Here is a 23,225-nt window from a genome sequence, read left to right as displayed (position 1 = left end):
TTTGAAAGATCCAAGTTTGGGAGTTTTCTGATCAGGGATTTGCCAAGATCTTCTGAAGAACAAATTTTCCTGTAGTATAGAGTTGTAGGCTGAAGAGGTGTGGTCAATCCTGTCAATGACCTGAAGGTGGAGTTGATCATAAAATGATCTGACCATGGGACTGGTAGGCATAAGGGGGGTGAGAGTGGGGTGAGGTTAGAATTTGTGAAGATAAGGTCAAGAGTGTGACCCGCTTTATGTGTTGGTTGGTTAATGTGCTGTTTGAAGCCCATGTCCGAGAGTGCTGATAGGAAAGCATCACAGTTGGTCGATCGAGGATTGGCATCAATGTGGAGGTTAAAATCTCCAATGATTATGGCAGGAGAGTCTAGTTTTAAGTATTTGGCTATAACTTCTATCATGGGAGAGGCATCTTGATCTAAAAGTCCGGGAGGAGCGTAGGTGAGGAGGATTTGAAGTGACTTAGACTTGAATAAGCCTACCTCAAGTTTGGGTATAGTATAGATAGGTTGTTTCGTGAGGTTAAAAAGTTTTTTTGCAGCTATTAGGAGACCTCCTCCTTTTTTTTCTTTCTGGGTAAGGAGAAGACATCATATGTCTGTGTAGGCAATTGATTTATTAGGACTGTGTCTGAGGATTTTAACCAGGTCTCTGTGATGGCACAGATGTCTGGTTTGGTATCTAGCAGATGGTCATTAAGGATGTGGGGTTTTTTTGTGATTGATTGGGCACACAGCCTCACTGGCTGAGCTCTTTACAGTCCCTCACAGTTATGTCAGGCGGGGCCCAGGGAACTCTGAGCCCCAGGTGAGCAACAAACCGGGCATGAGCAGGAGAGACTGGGGGCTGGGGGGTGCAGAGGGCTGGAGGCCTTGCTGAGGGAGCAGCTGAAGGCCTGCAGAAGCAGTGCCGAAGGCCCACTGTGGCCTCCGTAGGGGATTTTTCAGGAATTTGATGTTTCATGTTTTCCAAGGAAAAATTGTGCTGCCTTTGACAGGGCAGGAGGATTATGTCTGCCTTTGGTTTAATCTCCTGCTGTTTCACAGTTAGAATAAAGTCGCCTGTTGCAGGGTACTGTCCCTTCAAGGTTTGCCGGTTAGGACTCGCAGAATTGGCTCTTGCTTTTCCTACGGGCAAAAGTTTGCTGGGAAACAATACGCACGGGTTTGAAAACCACATCGGTGCACGTTGTGTCTCAAACCTGTTCTCGCTGTGCTCCTAGGAACTCCTTCCCCCTCCCAATCCAACTAAGAGTAGCTGCTTAGGAAGCCAGCGGCATCTGCTTTCAGCCAGACCAACAGGTCGATACTGTAACGTGCGGTTGAAGATTTCCCGTCTGTAACGTGCTGGGAGCGCACAATTTGGACGCGTAAGGCGATCCAGCGATACAGTCTCCAGTTTCACGCGTCCTTAGCGCTTCTTAATGAGGTCAATGCTTAACCAAGGTGGCCGGGTAAATCGCTGTTTATTTGGGGAAATGGCTCTAAAATGAATTCCTTTGGGAACCCCTGCAAGCCATCCTGCCACTAAAGTTTCCTGCATGGCAATAGGAAGTGATTCATCTCCTGAGCTCAGATCTGGCATCCTGCAGTGGGAAGCTTTGAACTCTCACCCTGAAATCAGTCCCTGCAGCATGGCCCATGGTCAGGGGGGGGCTGAGGGGCAACTTTTCAAGCAGCTTTGCCCAGATGCAAAGTCTGCAGCTGCTTTGTAGAGACTTGTCAGAAGAAGTCAGAAGAAAACTGCCTCTCCCCACAGTCACAATGGATCCGTGCACTTTGCAGCTGCAGATTTCTTGCTGGAAGATCCAATCCCTGCACGTGATTGGCCAACACCCCCCCAAAACCTGCCCCCCTTGGGAACTCCTTCCCCTCAGTCCGTCTAAAAGCAATGCAGGCTCTGTCAAACCTCGGATTTCAGTCGGGCCCATTTACTCAGGGGTGGGCGCCCTCCTCAATTTTCAGGTAGCTGCATGCCTGCATTACACCAGTTTTCAAAGCGAACCTACGTGTAAATTCACTGTGAAGATTAGCGCAACAAAACTCCCTGCACAAGTTAACACTCGCTTATAGGTGCAGGAGTTTTTCGGAAAAAATGTATGTGCATGTGTATGCAAATTGAAAGTATGCATGTAAATCCAAACCTTAGCCAGACTCCACCCCTCCCCAATGCCTGTCCACTACATGTGTAAAATTCCAGCCATTCTTGCTCGTTAGTGTTCAAAAGGGCCTTTTCTTGCACTGCTGCAGTGCAGAAGTCCCTTTGAAAATGACCCTCCCTGTGTTTTAAGATATGTACCAGCAGGTGGCGCTATAGCATCACATTTTTAAGGTTTCTGACAGGTGCATTTGCGGCTCCCATAGACCCAACTATTACAGCCTCCTCATTGTAACTAAAGAAATCGCCTAGCATTCCTCATCTACGTCTCTTAGCAGAGCCTCAGCAGGCACAGTAACACTGCTTTTCAAAATATCTCCAGTGAATATGCAGGAGCTAGATTTACATGCACTACCTCTATTGTATACCAATATTCTTCCCACGTTTGCATGAGCGGTGTGGGAAGGTAGGTGTTGCTGTCTGGGATGACTTAATGGTCAGAGCAGTGGACTGGGAAGGAGAAGAGATGGAGTAAAATCCTTCTGAGAAGAGCCAGGACATGACACATTATCCATTTTCCCACTTAGGTTGTAAGCTCTTTGGAGAAGGGACTCATGCTTGCATGGAGCTTGATGTTGCATACAGATGCAATACTATTTCAGCAGTGGTGTACATTACAACAGTGACAGTCATATACTGTGGCCTCACAGCAGATCACAGTCTGTGGGCGCTGAAGTACTTGCGGTGCTGGCTAGCCAAATTTTCAAATATAAGCGCCACAGGGAATGTCCCTTTGAAAAGTGGCTTGCAGGCCCCCTCCTGAGTACTTTGCAGATTAGCTGCAGGGTTTAAAATGTACGCTCCCCCATTCACAAGGCAAATGAGCTAGGGAAGGGGTAAGGTGGAAGGGCCTGGCGACAAATTTTAACCGTTGTCTACGCCAGCAAAATATTTAGGGCTGGGTTTTCTCAGCGAGGACACCGTCCTTGCTCGTTTCATCTGCCTGCTACGGAGGTGCTGGCTGGGCATCTCTCCTCTGCCCCCCCAGCAAGGGCACCGTGCCGCCGTCTTCTGCGCTCCGCAGTAAGGACCCTGGCTCTGCTGCTACCTCTTACACCCCTGGCCGCTCTGTCATCTCTTCCCTCCCAGACTAGTGTCTGCTTACAAGTGTGTGGCCCAAGCAACGGTTTAATCTTCTGCTTTGCAAAAGCCTGAAGCAAATGAAAGAGAATACCAACCCGGCAGGTTTTTGGCTCTGTGATCTGACAGGGCTAGGAATCTGAATTATAAAGCACGAAATGTCTTTCATCAGACCAGCAGTGAGGGTGCCAGGGCAGTCTCACACCTTATAAACCCACAGCTGGGGGGTTCTTGAGATTTCTGTACATGTGGATCCAGAAAAAGCCTATTACAACATGGCCCTCCTGCTCAGCATCAGCAGCCCTGGACCAACTGAGTGCATGGCAAAGCTATGAGCCACATGTCACTTTTTTTTTACTGAGTGGTGAGAGGGTGAAAAAAACACTTCGAGCTTCCCCACTTCTACAGGGAAGACCAGAGGCTCAGAGCTGCCTTTAACGGTGTAAAGAAGTCGCTCTGATCGGCTCCACACTGCAGAGAAAGCTTTGTTTTGGGTGGGGAGTGAGAGAGAACGAGCAGCTTCCTCCTGCTCCTGGGGGCTTCTAGCTTCATTCATTCCTGTAGATTCTTTTCCTTTTCTAGGGGTTGCAGGAAATAAATCCCTGAGCTCCAAAGCAACTGTTATTTTAAAGCCTCAGCAAACTAACACACAGTATTGGCTCTTTCTGCTTTTTTTTAAAGCCTGGTTATGAAGCTAGGCAGATAGCTTGGTAACATCATGCTGTCTGTCTCGCCCTTCATAATTACTTTTGAGCCTAGTCATTTAAGGTCATTCCAGTTTCTGCCCCAGCGAGATCTCCCCCGGCTCACATTTTCATCTGCCCCCATCGACACTGGAGTCAGTTTCTCCTTCCTTCTTATAGGGACCCAGGCCAGTTCAATTCAGCTGAAATCTCACATTAGGGGCATTTTGAAAGCTGCCCTGCCATTGGTTAGTAGTCATCACCGTCTGCAAATTTCTATAGCAAAGAAAAAAAAACTAGACCTCAAGAAATTCCGCTTTCGTCTCTTGTTCTGGCCTACGTTTTCCTTGAAAGGTTAATCTCTATTAACATTTGGCCCTTGCATGTTCAATACTGAAAATGTAACGTTGTTATACAGTCTGAAGATATTCCCACCGAAGGTACATTGGGGAGCATTAGGCTGCAGCCCTGGTCATTTGCCTGGGAACCTCCCAGACCTAGTCCAGGCTTTCTAAGGTCTCTGAAGCAGAGAGCGTGCAGGCACTGGAAAAGTATTTTCTTGCCCAATGGTAGATATATGTCACGAAAGGACAAATTCTGACACTTAATGCTTTTATAATGCAGTTTTGTTTCTTTCAATCTACATTCTATTTCCCATATATACAGTGACAAGACAATTACAGGCAGATATACTGAAATCCCTACATTAGCTGTGCTGGGGTATTGAGCCCCGGTCTGTGTGAGCCACAATAATGGTAACGTAGTAATGATGGCAGTCCACCCAGCGAGTTTCTCATGGTAGTAACTAGTCTTCCGTGCAGGTTACCCCCCACATCTTATATTAAGGGAAGTAATATTTAAAATCAAAACATAGCACCTATCAAGCATGAAACTGAAAGGTGACGAGGAGAGAGACGCAGAAATATTAGACAAACACTTCAATTTGGTGTCCACTAACAAAGACCCTAGAGAAGGAGACATTGCTGGTTGACAAAGCCTTAGATGGGAATGGGGAAGATGCAACTCTGTTTACAGAAGAGAAAGTATGGGGAGAGCTAGGAAAACTGAAAGTGAACAAGGTCATGGGGCCCACATACCAAGGGAGCTCAGGAATGTGGTGATGGGTCTGCTGAAAGACCTGTTCGGCTGATCCCTGCAAATGGGAGTGGTGCCTCAAGATTGGAGAAGAGCGGTGGTGGTCCCGCTTCACAAGAGTGGGAGCAGAGAGAAGGCCGGAAACTACAGGCCAGTTAGCCTCACCTCAGAGGTGGACAAAATTAATGGAGACTCTGCTGAAGGAAAGGATAATGAACCATCTACAGTCTGGGTGGTTGCTGGACCCAAGGCAGCATGGATTAACCAAGGGAAGGTCTTGTCATACATAAGAGGGTCATGAATAAAATGAGAAGCTTGGAGTGGATGCCAAGGTGGTTGACTGACAGGAAACAACATGTAATGGTAAATGGAACCTACTCTGAACAGAGAACAGTGTTAAATGGAGGGCCTTAAGGATCAGTTTTGAGACCGGTTCTGTTCAATATCTTCATGATCAACACTGCAGAAGAGATAGAAAGTAAAGTCTGTCTATTTACTGGTGATACTAAGATCTGCAACAGAGTGGACTTACCTGAAGGAGCAGAGATAATGAAGAGAGATTTAAGAAAGCTTGAAGAGTGGTCAAAGATTTGGCAGCTGGGATTCAGTGCCAAGAAGTGCAGAGTCATGCATCTGGAGTACAGTAATCCAATGTGATGGGGGTGGAAACGAAAGACTGATGTGCTCAGACCAGAAGAGAGACCTTAGGGTAATAGTGTTTGGTGATCTGAAGGCAGCAACGCAATGTGACAAGGCGATAGCTAAAGCCAGAAGAATGCTGGGCTGCACAGAGAGAGGAATATCGAGTAAGAAAAGGGAAGTGATTATCCCCTTGTGCAGGTCCTTGGTGAGGCCTCACCTGAAGTACTGTGTTCAGTACTCGTGACCGTATCTCAAAAAGGATAAAGACAGGATGGAAGCAGTCCAGAGAAGGGCGACCAAAATGCTGTGAGGGCTGTATTGGAAGACTTATGAGGAGAGGCTGAAGGATATGAATATGTGCACCCTGGAAGAGAGGAGGTGCACAGGAGACATGATAGAGACCTTCAGATATCTGAAAGGTTTTAATGATTCATGAATTTCAAACTTTTTCTGTTGGAAACTGTAGAGCTAGGGGGTCACGAAATGAAACTCCAGGGGCTTGACTGAGAACCTACATAGGAAAATTGGCTCCTACCTGCTAATTTTCATTCCTGGAATACCATGGATCAGTCCAGACTCCTGATTTTTGCCTCCCTTCCAACAGATGGAGACAAAGTTCCACTGACACTGGCATATAACCTGGTGTGCCTCCTGCAGTGCCTCAGTATTGATCTGTACCCAAGCCAAGATTCATGCCATAACAATCCTAATCAAATAGAAAACAACCTCCCATAATCAGCAAGAGAAAAGGTGGAACCCTGCTCTGGAAAAAATCTTTTCTTTGTAATTCCAAACCAGGAGAACAAACCTGAAATCCTGAACAGCGTTGCAGCCTATTTACAATAGAAATACGACAGAAATACGAGAGGTCTCTCCCCCTCAAACAAGGTGGGACTCTGGACTGATCCGTGGTATTCCAGGAACGAAAATTAGAAAAATTGGTTCTTACTTGCTTTCTTGTTCATACCCAGATCAGTCCAGACTCCTGGGATGTACCCAGGCTTCCCTAATTAGGATGGGATTGCGAGAGTCCTGCTCGAAGTACACTCACACCAAAGCCCATGGCCTCTGGGGCCTGGACATCCAAATGATGTCTGACGAAAGTGTTCAACAAATTTCTTGCGACGACAACTGCTGGCACTTAGCCTAAGAAGCCGCCTGCGCTTGAACTGAATGAGTCCTCAATCCCACCGGGATAGGATGTCCCTTACAGATATAAGCCAAGCTTATTGCCTCCTTCAACCACCTGGCTATCGTGGACTTTGATGCCTTCTGCCCCTTCTTAGGCCCACCACAGCACAAAGAGATGGTCAAACACCCGTAAGATATTGGTGACCTTGAGTTAACGCAACAAAGCTCGCTTCACATCCAGACATCGCTGGTTCCTAGCATGCAGAGTTGATGCGTCCAAATCTGGGAAAACCAGAAGCTCTACCATCTGACTCAGATGGAACACTGACACAACTTTTGGGAGAAAAGAGGGCACTGACCGCAAGGAGATCCCAGAATCCGAGACCTTCAAAAAAGGCTCCCTACACGACAATACCTCTAGTTCCAAAATTCCTCTGGCTGAACAAATTGCCACCAGAAAAACCACCTTCAAAGTGAGGTCCTTCACAGTTGCCCTCCTTAAGAACATAAGAAACATAAGAACATAAGAAAATGCCATACTGGGTCAGACCAAGGGTCCATCAAGCCCAGCATCCTGCTTCCAACAGTGGCCAATCCAGGCCACAAGAACCTGGCAAGTACCCAAAACTAAGTCTATTCCATGTTACCATTGCTAATGGTAGTGGCTATTCTCTAGGTGAACTTAATAGCAGATAATGGACTTCTCCTCCAAGAACTTATCCAATCCTTTTTTAAACACAGCTATACTAACTGCACTAACCACATTCTCTGGCAACAAATTCCAGAGTTTAATTGTGCGTTGAGTAAAAAAGAACTTTCTCCAATTGGTTTTAAATGTGCCCCATGCTAACTTCATGGAGTGCCCCCTAGTCTTTCTACTATCTGAAAGAGTAAATAACCGATTCACATCTCCCATTCTAGACCTCTCATGATTTTAAACACCTCTATCATATCCCCCTTAGAGGTTCAAAAGGAGCTACTTACATTCCTTTTAGAACTAAGTTAAGATTCCATGAGGGACATAATTTCTGCACTGGAGGATGCAGATGTTTTGCCCCCTAAGGAAATGGACCACATCCGGGTCCGTTTCCTCAGGGGGCAAAACATCTGCATCCTCCAGTGCAAACAGCCCAAGGCCGCAACCTGCACCTTGAGAGAGTTAAAGGCAAAGCCCTTTACCAAACCTTTCTGCAAAAAAGCTAAGATGTGAGCTACCGAGGCCTGAGTAGGTTTTACTCCCTGACCCCTACACCAGGGCTCGAAGACTCTCCAGATCCTCACGTAGGACAAAGAAGTGGAAGTCAACCTAGGCAGCAATAAAGTGGAAATGACATCCTCTGATATTCTCTCTCTCAAACGCCTCCTCTCAAAAGCCAAGCCTCGAGACAAAAGCAATCCGTCCAATCTGAAAATACTGGATCCTGACAAAGAAGGTTTGGCAAGTGAATAAGTTGCAGTGGATCATCTACCACCAGGTTGATTAGGTCGCAAACCATGGTCGCCGGGGCCACTCTGGTGCTACCAGGATCACTTCTCCAGGATGACTTTCTATCCATCTTATTTCTTCTCCCACCAGCAGCCATGGGGGGGGGGGGGAAACATGTAAAGAAGAATCCCTTGGGGTCAAGGTAGGACTAAGGCATGGACCCCCTTCTGCCCTGTGATCTCTTCTATTACTGAAGAAGCAGGTTGCCTTGGCGTTCCTTTGAGACACCATAAATTCCAGGTGGGGGCTACCCCACCTGCAACACAGAAGAGTCATTGTCTCCTCCGACAACTCCCACTCTCTGGGATCCAGCTTCTGGCGACTGAGAAAATCCACTTGAAAACATTGTCCACTCCAGCTATGAGAGACGCTGCTAACAATCTAGATGTTGTTCCGCCCAGAGAAACAACTCCTGGGTCAACTGTGCCACTGCCAGACTCCTGTTTCCCCCCTGTTAGTTGATATAGGCCACAGTAGTTGCGTTGTCTGACAAGATGCATAACGGGCGACTGCTCAACAGAGGCAGAAAGGCAAGCAATGCAAAATGCACTGCCCTCATCTCCAAATGATTGATAGACCAGGATGCCTCTTCCTTGGTCCATTGCCCCTGGGCCAACTGATTCTGGCACACCACCCCCCAGCTGGAAATACTGGCATCAGTGGTAACTACCACCCAGTCTGGAACCTCCATGACCACTCCACGACTTAGATGAACCCAACTATGCCACCATGAAAGACTGGACCTGGCAGGCTCCTTGCACAAGAGTGGAAGATGAAACTGTTCCGACAAAGGATCCCAGTGGGAAAAAAAGAGACCTTTGCAGAAGTCTCATGTGCGCAAAATCCCAAGGAACCAGCTTTAACTTTGTGGCCACAGAATCCAGCACTTGAAGGAAGTCCCAGACCCTGGGCACTGCCAAATTCAACAGCCTGCGCACCTGCTTCTGCAACTTGAGAATGTGACCCTCGGTAAGAAAAGCCTTTCCTAACCAGGTGTCGAAGCACACTCCCAAACACTCTAGAACCTGAGATGGGGTGAGCTGACTTTTTGCCAGATTCACCACCCAGCCTAGAGACCTCAACTGCTGCAAGACTTGAGACACTGCTTGACTACAGAAGGCTTCCAACTTCACCCAACTGAGCCAGTTATCCAGATATGGATGAACTAAAATGCCCTTTTTCTTGAGCGCTGCTGCCTCAATCACCATCACCTTGGTAAACGTATGTGGAGCTGTTGCCAGACCGAAAGGCAGAGCACAAAATTGAAAATGCCTCCCGAGGATCATGAACCGCAGGTGATCTGGGCAGATTGCTATGTGCAAGTACGCCTCGGTCGACTCCAGCAAAGCCAGGAACTCTTCTTTGTGCACTGCTGCAATGACCGAATGCAGAGTTTCCATGCGAAAACAAGGAACCCTAAGGGCCACTGGATTCACCTTCTTCAAATCCAAAATTGGACGGAAGGATCCTTCCTTTTTTGGCATCACAAAATATATGGAATACCTCCCCATTGGTTGTTCTCCCATAGGCACGGGAACTATGGCCCCCAACTTTTGTAACTGATCCACGGTGTCTTGGACCACCTTCCTTTTGGGTAATGGAGCATAAGGGGAAACCATGAACAAGTCCCGCAGTGGACCGTCTCTTATCATCCCTGCCAATGATCCTTTCGGTGGAAACCCACTTGAGAGCTATTGTGAGCTATTTAGATCTTCCACAGAGCTCACGTAAACTTTGGCAGTCAAAGATCATAACCCACTCTTATAATTACCAACTGTTTATTTAACCTACATTAGGCACTGTATCTCTTACTTATGCCTACATTAGGCAATGTATCTTTTAAAATGTTATTAACCCCATATATACTTATCCAAGTTATATCGACCTGTTCATTGTAAGACATTTACTTGTCAATGTTACTGTTAATATGTAAACCGAATTGATCAGTAACTCTGTTATTGGAAAGTCGGTATATAAAAATGCTAAATAAATAAATAAATAAATAAATACTTAGAACCCACTGGTCTGTCATGACCCTGGCCCACTCCTCATAAAACAGAGTCAGATGCTCTCTGATAGGAGGAACAGAGGAGTGGACCGGCCTCACTTCATTGTGAGTACTTAGCTCCACCAGAACCTTGGCCGAGACCCTCTCGGCCTGGTTTTCTGCCCCCTCAAAAGGACTGGTTCCAGGATTGTTGTCTGCCAGCTGCTTGTCTCTAGGCTCCTGCTGAGGGGCCTACTCTGATGAAACCTTCTATTCTGCCAGAAACGAGACCACCCCACAAAGGAACTTGTTTCTTTTTGGCTTTAATATTGGCAGCGTATGCCCTTTGGTCTCACCAAGAAGCTTCAAGAGCTCCTTCAAGTCCTCTCCAAATAGAAGCTTTCCATTGAAAGGCAATGATCCTAACCGAGACTTACACCAAACATCCGCCAACCAGTTCCTTAATCAAAGGAGACGTCTGGCTGAGACCGTGGACATCATAAGTCTCAAAGAAGTTCTGATGAGGTCATACAAGGTATCCACAACATAAGCAGCCTGCAGCCAGTCTACCTGCTTAACCTTAGACACAGAGGGGCGGATTTTCAGAGCCCTGCTCGCGTAAATCCGCCCAAAACCGGGCGGATTTACGCGAGCAGGGCCCTGCGCGCCGGGAAGCCTATTTTACATAGGCCTCCCGGCGCGCGCAGAGCCCCGGGACTCGCGTAAGTCCCGGGGTTCTCGGAGGGGGGCGTGTCGGGGGCGGGCCCGGTCGTCGCGGCGTTCCGGGGGCGTGTCGGCAGCGTTTTGGGGGCGGGTACGGGGCGTGGCTACGGCCCAGGGGCGTGGCCGCACCCTCCGTACCCGCCCCCAGGTCGCGGCCCGGCGCGCAGCAGGCCCGCTGGCGCGCGGGGATTTACGTCTCCCTCCGGGAGGCGTAAATCCCCCGACAAAGGTAAGGGGGGGGTGTAGACAGGGCCGGGTGGGTGGGTTAGGTAGGGGAAAGGAGGGTAAGGTGAGGGGAGGGCAAAGGAAAGTTCCCTCCGAGGCCGCTCCGATTTCGGAGCGGCCTTGGAGGGAACGGGGGGAGGCAGCACGGCTCGGCGCGCGCAGGCTATACAAAATCGATAGCCTTGCGCGCGCCGATCCAGGATTTTAGTGGATACGCGCGGCTCCGCGCGTATCTACTAAAATCCAGCGTACTTTTGCTTGAGTCTGATGCGCAAGCAAAAGTAGGCTGATCGCGCTTCTTTTAAAATCTACCCCAGATAGGGGGTCATTTTCAAAGGATTTACACATGTAAATGTGACATACTATCGTAGCAATTTTCAAAAGCTATTTACTCGAGTAAAGTGCACTTACTTGAGTAAATCCTATGGACAATTCAATGGCATATATTGTAGCAATTTTGAAAAGCCCACTTACTTGAGTAAAGTGTATTTACTCGAGCAAAACTGGTTTTTGCTCGAGTAAATGCTTTTTAAAATCTACCCCATAGTGTTTGTGTAGCCTGTTAATTGCTGAACCCAGCGTAGGCTGGCCATATGCACAAAGCTACTGCATACAGCAACACGTATGCCAAGTGCAGAAACCTAAAATATCTTTTCGAGTTGAATTTCCGATTTCCTGTCCTGTATATCCTTCAGCGCTGCTGAACCAGCCACAGGGATGCTGGTCTTCTTAGTGACCGCAGACACCAATGTGTCCACCTCTGGGAGTGCCAAAAGCTCAAACGTGTCCTCAGGCAATGGATACAATTTCACCATTGTCTAGCCTACTTTCAGGTCCATCTCTGGAGTGTCCCACTCCCTGACCACCAGCGTTTTCACCAATTTGTGAAGTCCTTCTTGATCAGGCTATTCCTGAGGAACCTTAATCCCCAGCTCCTCCAGAACATGAGGAATCAAGGGCCACAACTCCTCCTTACAGAAGAGATGCACCACTTTAGGGTCATCCCCTTCAGTAACTGGCACCTGGTTCAGCCCCCCCATCTGGATCTGTTACATCCGGCCAATTATCAGGAACAGCTGGATCAGGAGAGTCAGATACCTGTGGAACTCCACCCTCTGAATCCTCAGAGTCTACATCTGGACTTTCAGGACATGACCTCATCCAAGGATCCTGTGAGCCCGCCTAGGAAACTGATCCTTGGAGTCTTTTACTAGGATGCGGGCCAAGGAGCCCCTGAGCCCAGCCCCACTGCCTTTCTCATTAAATATGCCTCATGCATGAGCAGCACAAACTGATGAAAACATTGCAGGGTCCTCCGAACCATCCCTGAAAGGATCCCCCCCTCTTCCTCAGAATTGGGCTCCCTCCTGGGAGGTCCAATACGGTGGATCCGTTCACATCGCAGATGGTCCCCTGGTAACTGCAGGCCCAGGTGTTCTGGAAGCCAGGTCTCCACAAATTTCATGAGATCCTCCTCCTTTAATGTTTCAGGTAGTCCAATAATTTTAATATTATTCCTGCGACTCCTGTCTTCCTGGTCCTCCAATTTAGCCATCAGAGTGGCCTGGGTAGCCTGTAGTTCCGCCACTCGTCGCTCCGCCTCCAGCAGCTGGTCCCCCTGATCCGATAACGCCTGCTCAGCACCCTCCAGCCGCCGAGTCTGCCCCTCCAGAGTCTCCCTTATACCATCCATTGAGGTTTGGATCTTCAGCAGGCTCACCTCCAGCGCCGCTGACACGCTACCTGTGATCTGTTTAATGATGTCCTCAGATATGGTGGCCTGCACCTTGGGGCTCTCCGCTGCGGCGGCCATCTTGGGTGTTCTAGGACACGGTGTGGAAACGGCCCGGTGGCTGCGCTGTCGCATCCCCCGTCTGGAAAGCGCTGTGATGGGCAGCAGCCCCTGTTCCGGAGGGCAGGCAAGGGCTCCCTTCGACAGAAAATCGCCGCCGGCGAAAGCAGCGCACCGCCGGAACGAATCGTGGCCGCAGGGAACCTCGTGGCCGAGGCCGCGCGCCAGCTCGGCGATGTCAGCGGCCGCGCACTGTTCCGCCGGCAATCAGGCCCCCGGATGCCTCCCGACCCCGCGGACCCTCCGGTGGAGCTGGGACGGGGTTTCGCCGCTCAAAGCCGCATTCGGGGCCGGGTTAGAGGGGAGAGGGCTGCAGAGCTCAAATCCGGCGCTGCAGCTCGGCTGATGTCATCACCGGAAGTCTGGGCTCCCTCCTATTAGCAGAGCACGGCACTGCTGGAGACAATGGGGGGGGGGGGGGGGGAGGAAGATCCTCCAATCCCCTGAACAGCCCTGAAATGCCTTTAGCCGCAGAAAACATGGCTGCCTTTCCCGCCTCCAGCAGGGGTGTGGTGGTGGGGTTGCCGTTTTCACAGGTGCAGCCGTGCCTGCCTTTTGCTTAGATTGCCACTCCGGTGCGGCTTCTGCTGGCCCTGCTCCGGCCTCTCCATCAGAGAGGCAGCAGGAGCAAAGCCCAGACTGGGAAAGCTGCGCGCATGCATTTCCAAATGAGCGGCAAGCACTGCCAAGAGCCATCTGACGGTAGCAAGAAAAAAACTGCCACGCCGGCAAAAGGAGCCCCGACCGCAAGGCCAACAAGCACCACGTGGCCAACAAGGTCTGCCGCCCGAGAACTTCTGTCCCAGCAGCAATCGAGCACTTTAAGCTCCACCAGCAGCCTCCCCGCCTGCTGTAACACCCTCGCTTCCTTTGCTCTCATCTTTCATTCTTGGTTTTTTAATTTTTTTTAAATTTGAATAAAAAGCCACCAGGATAGAAAAAACAAACAAAGGGTACTTCCCTGTGGCAGAAGAGTTGTGGGACTCCAGATGTTCTCCTGGGGGGGGGGGGGGGAAGAGAAGAAAATAGCCCCACCAGGGCCTAGCAACCTCCTGGGAGGAATTCCTGAAAATATCTTCTGAATCCACCCCCCCCCCCTTTTTTTTTTTTTGATTGAAGGGTTTACACCTCTACCATCTGCTGGAGACAGAGAAATACTGAGGGACTGCAGCTGGGACACCAGGGGCAGAGAAACTTTCTCTGTCTCCACCTGCTGGAAGGGAGGCAAACCCCAGGAGTCTGCACTGATTCGGGTAGGAACAGGAAATATTTCTTCAGAGGGTGGTGGATGCTGGAATGCCTTCCTGGAAGAGTTGGTGAAGATGAAAACAGTAAATGAATTCAAAAGGGCATGAGATAAACAGTGTGAATTCCCCAGAGGCTAAGGCTTGAAAATGAATAATAGGATGTACGCGGGTAACCTGTATGGAGTAAAGGCATGGGGGAGTTACTCCCCTTTACAAAAGGTACAGGGGTAACCTGCATGAAGTGGTAGTTACAACCAAAAGTAGCTTGCTGGGCAGACTGGATGGACTAGTCCATTACTATAAATTTTTTTTTTTTTTTTTTTTTTTTTTTAAAGTCCACATCTGAACCAGGCTCCTGGACTGAAAACACTCAACTGAGCGAGGGACCAAACTGGGTTCATCTTAGAAGCTCAAGTGGTGCTCTGAAATTTTCTCTTTTTTTTTTTCTACTACAAGCAATTCTCAGTAGGGTGATGCATGTTCACCATTTGCTGGAGACGGAGAATACTGGTGAGCTGATGTTGTGGCAGGGCTATATGTCAGGGATACTATTGAGTCAGCTTTACTCTGTCTCCACTGGTGTGGATTGGTCTGCATGAGTGCAGATGAAACTGTATTTAATATTAAAAGGGCTATACATGGATTTTGCACAATTATTTAACCCCAGAGAAACAAATAGAACATGGGGGACAGTGTAGCAATGGAGGGAAATGCAAGCTTTGTGCTGATTTTCTCTCTGGACACATTACACAGGAGACTGCATCCTCAAGGAACTTATCTAAACAGCAGCAGTTTTGCTGAGCTATTTAGATTTTAGGGTCACAGAGACAATTTTTTCCATGGGGAGATAAAAACAAGCTCTGACCATGCTTTTGTCTTTCCCTACATCACAAAGCAAAGAAATCTGGAATTTGTTGCTGGAGGATGTGGTAAAAGCTGTTACTGTAGCTGGGTTTAAAAAAGGGTTTGGACAAGTTCCTGGAAGGAAACTCCATAAACCACTATTAAGGTGGACTTGGGGAAATCACTGTTCTGGATCCTGCCAGGTACTTGTGACCTGGATTGGCCGCTGTTGGAAGCAGGATACTGGGCTTGATGGATCTCTGATCTGCCGCAGTATGGCAAACCTCATGTTCTTAAAGTGAAGGTGGAATAAAGTCCCTTCAGACCATCTGCCCTTGCTCAGCTTAAACATAATGAATGCCAAAGGAAAATAGTCAGCAAAGTACTTTTATTTGCATAAATCCAGCTCCATCTGTTCCCGAAACTGGAGAACTGATATTCTTTCTTGAAAAGCAACCGCTGCTCGTGCCAGACAATATGGATATTAAACATAAAATTAGCTCAGCACTGCAAGGTGTTTAGCACATTTCAGTGAGCATCTGAAAAGCAGCTACAGGATAGTTGAATCTGTCTGTCCAGCCGACCTCACAATACCATTCCTTAGAGTGAATTAATTATCTTCAAAGTTGGTGTGAAGGCCAAACCATGGGCCTAGAATTTACCTCAACTAAAAATGACCTGAATCTGAGAAGCTACAGTCATTTTCAATAGGGCTGGTTGAAAAGCACTTCAAAAATCCACATACATGCACAATTTTGACTGCCTTGTTTCGCTAGAGAAGCACAAATGTGTGTTTTTGGTCTTTTAAAAGGTATCGTAAAACCACTTTTTATCAAATCGGCAAACACTGTACAGAGGAATTCCAAGGCCGTCGGCAATGGTTTGACAGAGAAAACTTGCAAGGATTCCGTCATGAAGCCACTTTGTGAACAGCCACAGTGATGCTGTCATGTTTCTGGATCATGATGTTCCTACAAAAAAAAAACAAAAAAACAAAAAAACAAAAAAAAAAACCAAACACAAACACAGCATAAAAACCAAAACAAAACACATCATTAAAAAAAAAAAAGCAAAACAAAAAAGAAAAAGGGAGGATTTTATGCCATTTTAAACCGATTACATTTATAACAAATATTTCAGCATAACCAGTCTGCAGATGTTATATATGGAGCTCACGCTATACAGTAAGGACGTAACAAACACCTTTTGGCTTCACCAGGTGGGTGGGCAAATTGGGGGGGCTTGAACAATCCTCCCTGCCTAATCCAGGAATTAAAAAATGGCTCTGCTGTTGAATCTCTGTGCAAGTAGGCACGGCAAGCTCAGGAGAGAGGGAGCTGTGATTATAGTTATAAGCGTGCCAGGGAGAGGAGCTGCTTACTCTGTGGCAGGACTGGACACGGGAGCAGGCACAGGGAGATCCTGCCACACTCAGAATTTAGCCCAGGAGGAGTTCTTGCTGCCGGCAGGGTCCCTAACCAGGGAGAAAGAGAGATCACAGCTGCTGCCCACCGAGGGGAATGGGCAAAGAGGTCAGAGAGAATGAGGAAATGGAGGGGAGAGAGGGAGGAGGTGGGAAAGGGAGGAGTAAAAAAAAAACAAAAAAAAAAATGTAAAAAAAAGCAAATAACATGAGAAAATAAATAAGATAAGCACATTAAGAATAATTAGTAAAAACAGGAAAAAAGAAAAAAAAAAGTTAGAGTAGGATGGTGTGGAGTTTCTCTGCTTTTAAAAAATTTTGGCTGGCATCTAAGTATCTTGAAACATTTTCCAGCCCTTAGCATTGTGGCCTGTGTGTGTGTGCGCGCGCTGTGGTCTGTCTGTCTGCCTGCCTGTGTGTCTCTCTGTGTCTGGGTGGGGGGTGTCGGCTTGTATTTGCCAGTCTGGATATGTTGGATCTGTGTTTCTGTCTTCTCTCTGGGGTTGGTGCTTGTCTAGGTGTGGATTGTCTGTGTTTCTGTGCCTGTATTGGTGTTGGGTTTCTCTCTCCAGGTTTGGGGTACCTTTGTCTCTCGGTTTCTGTTTGGGTGTGGGGTAACTGTCTATTTGTTGGCCTGGGTATACAGTGCCTGCGTACGAGGTATCAGTTTCTCTCTGTCTGGGTGCCAGGTGTCTGCCTCTCTGTGCCCATGTTTGTATGCGTGGGAGCTTTACTCCTTCCTGCAACTTGAAAAGAAACAAAATGGGGGCTTTGAGCCACTGGTTGGCAACGTAGCTGCCTGGTGCATACCCCCCCTCTGCTCCCCGCACGCCCCACGTCTATCCTGGCCCAGGTACTTGCGTGCACACCGCTCAGAACTAGAATTCCAGCTCGGTGGTTGTTTTCAGATTCTAAGGGCCAGCCGTGCTGATCTCGGGCATTGTAAGACCAGCACAACCAGCTCGTGATTTTTCAAAAACGATTGTGGTGCTGTCATTGTAGGTCAGAGCAGAACGTGGAACAGGTAGGAAGTAGCAAGGGTGGTCTGGGTGGCAGGAATCCTGCCCCCGAGGCAGGAAGGGAGCACATTACTCCAACTTTGAGGCGTTTTTCATTGGCTCCCAACTGCTTTGAGAGCAAAATATGTTTCTGTTGTTGGTAGTTAAGGCCCAAGTAGGACTTCGGACCAGAATGCTTGCAGGAGGTATTAACCAGGTATACCCCCTTCATGTGATTTATGGTTTGCAGGCCAAGGGAGGTTAGACGTTCCAGGAATCAAACATCGTTGCTCACGGTTGGCCACAGACAGGGACTTTCTGTTGCGGGTCCGGTAACGTGGAACAGTCTACTATTGGCATGGAGACTGGAAAATGACGTAACCAGATTCCACAAGGGTCCGACGTGTTGGTTATTCAAAGAAGCTTTCCCCGAGGCAGTTACAGTGCAGTGACAGGATAGGAGCTGGCAGTTTACATTGCTTTGTGCTGTTTTAACTTGCATTGTATATGTGGTTTGTATAGGTGGTGTATTGTTTATAATTGTAATCCGCATTGTACTACATTGAAAATTGCAGGATGTAAGTTTTTAGATAAATAAAATTCCCAGGCTAGATTGTGTCAGCATCAAGGGAGACACCCTCCACCCCACAGTGGCAAGACAGCATTACTATTATCGGTGCTGTCCTTTTTTGATATTTGCCCAATACAGATTGCTGTCCCCTGTCCTACACAAATATTTTCTTCAAAATCAAAAACACTGGTATTTTGGGGGTTTATTTGTGGGGAGCAGGTAGGGGATGGCTGGGCCTGGCAGTTTCCTCTTACTCCTTTGTGCTCCCAGATTAATCAGAACTGGGGCTGAGATCTGGCGTCAGGAGCCTTGGTTTGCAGGGATGTTCCCCTCTGTTTTATAGCTCCCTCCCAACTCACTTTAGTCCGGTTATTACAGTGAGAGAGCCCAAGCGCATGGTCGTGGGCCAAGAACTTTCTGGAATCCTGCAACATGGGCCCTAAATCAGACCTCTAGGGGTCACTGTTGCACAATGACTGGGACTCCCTCTGCAGCGTTCCCAACTGACTGACGCAGCAGAAGACCTGAACTGGGAATCGACCCCCAGGTCCCTTCGCATGGCAGAGCACAGCACTGCCACTGAGTCACCGGACTGGTCCCAATAAATTCTGGATTTTACTCTTCTTTTAAAAGTTACAACAAGACAGGACCATAACATTCCCAATTTCTCCAATCCTTTTAACTTTGAATTTTATAAAGCAGGAGACAACTGTCATGAATCTTAATGGCTCCTGTCTGTATAACATTGTAGACATTGCTCTGTATCTTAAAACCACGAAGCTATTGATACTTCCACTTGTCAATAAGGTGAGTGACTTGCTATTTCCTAATTTGACACTTAAGCTGATCTTTTATTGCTACTATGTCTGGAAAGGGGGAGAAAAAAAATACAACTACTTACCCACTGTCGGATTCCAGACAAACAACAGGAACATCAGTGAAGTCAGATGTTAGTTTTGCTGCCTGCTGAGCAAGAACAGAGATCACCCCAGCATGTTCATCTGAGAGGCTCCCACGACCTGAAACGCAAACATTTCCCCAAGATCACCCCACGCTCATCCAGCAGGGTTCCATGAACCACAGACATTTACTGAGATCACATCAGCCCGTTTCTCAGAGAGGCTCACATGACCTCAGATGCATATGAGACACATGAATGCAACGCAAGCAGAATTTCTCACAAGATGTGTACATAAACAGTGTGTACTGACCGTGGATAGTGGGCACACAAGTGTGACCGTTTTTGCATGTAATTTTACTTGTGTTTGGAGGTGGCATAATCATATTTCAAAGAACTGTGGACATAATTGTCTTTATGGAGTAATGTCTTGGAGGAAAAGGTCATAGATGATTATTAGTCCGGTATCTCCGGGAATGAGCAACAAGAATTTGATCTACTTTTTGGGATCTGTCGGGTATTTGTAACCTGGACTGGTCACTGTCAGCGACAGAATGCTGGGCCAGATGGGCTTGGTGTGACCCAGCTTGACAATTCTTATGTTCTTATGGTGATCTAACCTAGAAATTCTACTCAGGTTAATAATATGTAAGATTTCAGGCTCCACAGAATCTATTTATGCCCTGATTGTCCAATCAAAACTGTTTAAAATGGCTCAATATATTAAAAGTTCCATGACTGACCCAATAGAATCCAGAATAACGTTACAATTATCTTGGTTAAAACTCACTCCCAAGGCTATAAGAATTCCTAAGATCACACAATTTTTCATCTATGGACCTGATTTACTAAGACATTTCTCCCAGTCTGTGCCGATGGGAAGAATGCTTAGTAAATGAGGCCCTATATTTCCTAATGATTTGCCTATTAAAAAGGTGTGACTAATGGCCCAGATTTTTTCTGGCTAGGTATGAACTTGCAGCACATTAAAGACCTTCCTCCAAACAGTTAATGCTACTCTTAACTAAGCAAATTTGAAATGCTTTTCACATGAGGAAATGAACTGCCCTGCTTAAGGACTTTCTCACCTCTGTTTCGAATTTGTGGGACCATTTTTCTTACATGGAGCCCAAAAAATCTCATGACTCATTGGTAGTGCTGATGGTCACCTAACTGTAATTAGGCTGTATTACTGTGGCACGTGACACTTGTATAAAGGCAGAAGCTCTAGGGAAAGTGGGGTGGGTTACATTTAAACATATAACATTCTTGAACCATGTATTTTCATGCTTTACTGTTGTTCCCTTTTGAACTATAGACAATGTCATTGTCATATTTACTGTTGATGGTTCAATAAAGATAGATTTTATATATATATATATATATATATATATATATATATATATATATATATATATAATATATTCCCAGCCAAACAACAGCTAGGGAATGTTTAAACTATGTAAAATGTAAGGTCCTTCGTGATTTGCCTCTTGGAGTATATGGGAATTACTTGTACTGCCAACTTTCCATGTTTCAAACTTATAAAAAGCACACTGAAAAATATTTGTAAAGTACTGTACAGGTTATGTGTTTCACTCGGTATGACCAAGAGTTGCAAAATAAGGGGCCTTACTCAGAAAAAAAACAAACCCCAACAAAACACACTTTTTCATCATCTTCATGGAGTAATGTCTCTTGATGAACCACTCAGAAGGTAAAATTTCTCTTCCTACATTACTTATTTAAAACCACTGTAATCAGTACCAGAGGTTGATTATTACACAGGCGTTTCCACAGATCTTTTCTTTGTGTGTACATGAGTGAAGACTGACTGACCCAAGAGGCAGGTATCAATTTCTTGTCAGTCATATTAGAATCTTTGGGGGGAGGGGGGCAGTGAGGAGAAGCAGGGGAAAAGTTCCTCCTACTCATCTGGGTTTCCAGCTCAACTAGAACTGGAGCTGAGATTCAGAACCATGAACCTTCATTCACAACTACCTAGGATTTTTTTTTTAATTTTATATCCTCCCCTTCTCCCCAACATACTCGTCCCAAATCATTGCAATAGTGCTCAGCCAGGGGTCCTTATGGTGTCCTACATTCCTGGACCCTAAATCCAGACACTTGGTATCACTGTTGCACAATTATTGAGCTTCCTGCTCTCATGGAATGTGAAATCTGCTTCTGCCGGCACCGACTGACCCAAGGAGCAGATGATCTGACCTGGGAATTGAAACTAGGTCCTATGCATGGTAGGGCAAGGCACTACCACCAAGTTACTAGCTATACAATCCTACCAGATCTTTGACTGATCCCCACCCTCTACATCAAGAAGTTTACTCATTATCTCATGGTCTCTTACTCACAGCCCAGGTTCAGTCCCTGTGAATCAGTGCATAAAACTCCAACGATGGAGGGATTCTTCATTCTGCAGGAGTCAAGAGAACAAGCAGAAACTAGGTTAGCCATTGAACCAGAACTATAGCTACAATGTCACAGAACCTTAGTAAAGGAGGTCTTGTGTGTAAAGCAGTGGTGCTTAAATTGGTATTTAGGGTTCCCCACCCTCAGCCAGTTAGGATTTCAGATATTCATGATACTATAATATCAAATTATTATACATTTGTATGGTGCTATTATTAAAAGAGCAATACAGTTAATTTAATAACATAGGGGAGGGAACTGGATGTTGGATCATATGGAATCTTGTGTGCTCACCTACCCAAGATGATAGACAACCATTGAGGAAGAAATAAAAAACTGACTTAGCTAAGCCTGAAGTTCTATAGCAGACAGTTGGGATATATCTTTGCTGTGTGGTCAGGAATAATTGAGCAGACTGAATGGGCCAACTGGTTTTTTTTATGTACCATCATCTACTTCATTACTATATTAAGAAAAAACAGAAGTGTTCCTAGCAATACTAATGATTTAGATAACTTCCTTCCTTCAATTATATTTATTTATGGCAGGAAGCCCAAGCTATAAAGTCTGATGCTTTACTTTTATAAAAGTTTCCAAATAAATAAAGGGAGGGGGGGGGGGGTGGCAAAAAAGAAAATTACTTTTGTACGATGACAACTGCAACTGTGCAAACTGAAGCACGTGGGAATAAACGAACACACAGAAAGGTAGAGCAGCCCACAGAAGAATTTACATTTATAAGAGGAAAGCAGCAGCAAGGGAAGAGGCAGCTCTGGTACTATATTCTTTAAAAAGTCTGTGCATCTTCGCAATGACCCGAGGCAGGCCAGGTGCACAAGCTTTATATCAATTCTCCTGTGGGCGAGCGATAGATGAGTATCCTCTTAAGCTCTTCCCTCTCCCCACCCCAGGTCCGAAGGCTCTACCCTCACTCACATCTCCTCCAGGTGCTGCTCCAAGGCGGACTCCATCGCCACCCCAGACCGCTGCTCGCCCTCACTTCCGGGTTCTACAGTCAGCTGACAGCGCGCGCGCGCTCCTTTAACTATTGCTGGTTCCAGGGCAAGGCAGCCGAAGACGCGGTGTTGCCAGACTGGCTACTATTGGCCCGTTTTGCGGGGGCGGGGGAATATTGTGTGCGGGTTGGACCGGGCCGCTGACTGCTAGCAGCTCCCTCTCTCTTGCTGGCGCCTTTTTTTTCCCCTTTGCCTCGGCTGCGTAGCCCTGCCAGCAGTCGCCCTATTGTACCGTAAGGCGCCTGCCAGCAGTCGCAGAGTGATGACGCGACGGCAGCAGCAGCCAATCAGCGGGCAGAGGAACAGCCGGGCGGATGTGGAAAGCACTGGCTGGAGCTGCAGAATGGGGAAGAGGAAGATGCACGCGCTTCGCATGAAAGAGCTGGAGTTCGCTCTGTCTCTACTTTTACTTTCATTGGGCTGCTGCTGTCAAAATTTTGAGAAAACGGAACTTTCTGTTTTCACGCCTGAACCTGCTGAATTTTCCCCCTTATCTGGGCCCTGAACTCTAAACTGCTGACCCCCCCCCCCCCACTTTACCCTGCTGAAAAGCCTCCTAACCCAGCTCCTACCTGGGAATGGGAGATCGAGGGAAGAAGCTTTTATTTATTTGCCTGATTGGGATTAGCTTTTTGAGGGAAGGGGGAGTGAGGAGAATAGGTGAAGGACAAGAGGGGGATAGAAAGGGGCTGAGGGGGGAAAGAGAGTATGTTGGACACCATAAAAAAAAAGGGCAAAAAC

At 47.1% G+C, this 23,225-nt stretch overlaps 1 protein-coding gene across 1 annotated transcript; it reads right to left on the bottom strand.

The window, feature by feature from the left end:
* Window positions 1-15,520: 15,520 nt before the first annotated feature.
* Window positions 15,521-22,695, bottom strand: LAMTOR5 (late endosomal/lysosomal adaptor, MAPK and MTOR activator 5). Its single transcript, XM_029614944.1, has 4 exons — window positions 22,405-22,695; window positions 21,411-21,472; window positions 19,045-19,162; window positions 15,521-16,122 (listed from the first exon to the last, which is right to left on the bottom strand). The coding sequence occupies exons 1-4, from the start codon at window positions 22,437-22,439 to the stop codon at window positions 16,062-16,064; spliced, it is 276 nt and encodes a 91-aa protein (XP_029470804.1). The 5' UTR covers window positions 22,440-22,695; the 3' UTR covers window positions 15,521-16,061.
* Between the last annotated feature and the right edge of the window lie 530 nt (window positions 22,696-23,225).

This window comes from Rhinatrema bivittatum, chromosome 8 (genome assembly GCF_901001135.1).
Source record: "Rhinatrema bivittatum chromosome 8, aRhiBiv1.1, whole genome shotgun sequence".
Lineage (NCBI taxonomy): Eukaryota > Metazoa > Chordata > Amphibia > Gymnophiona > Rhinatrematidae > Rhinatrema > Rhinatrema bivittatum.
Note: the sequence above shows the minus strand (reverse complement) of the source record. Positions and strands in the feature narration are given on the sequence as shown.

What these genes read in the sequence shown, in the direction of transcription:
- LAMTOR5 (XM_029614944.1), bottom strand. Translation starts at nt 22,439, where the DNA reads ATGGAGTCCGCCTTGGAGCAGCACCTGGAGGAGAT. An exon ending in ACAGGGACTGAACCTGGGCT is followed by an intron (nt 19,163 to 21,410) that starts GTGAGTAAGAGA and finishes TTTGCGTTTCAG; the next exon opens with GTCGTGGGAGCCTCTCAGAT. An exon ending in TGTCTGGAATCCGACAGTGG is followed by an intron (nt 16,123 to 19,044) that starts GTAAGTAGTTGT and finishes TTTTTTTTGTAG; the next exon opens with GAACATCATGATCCAGAAAC.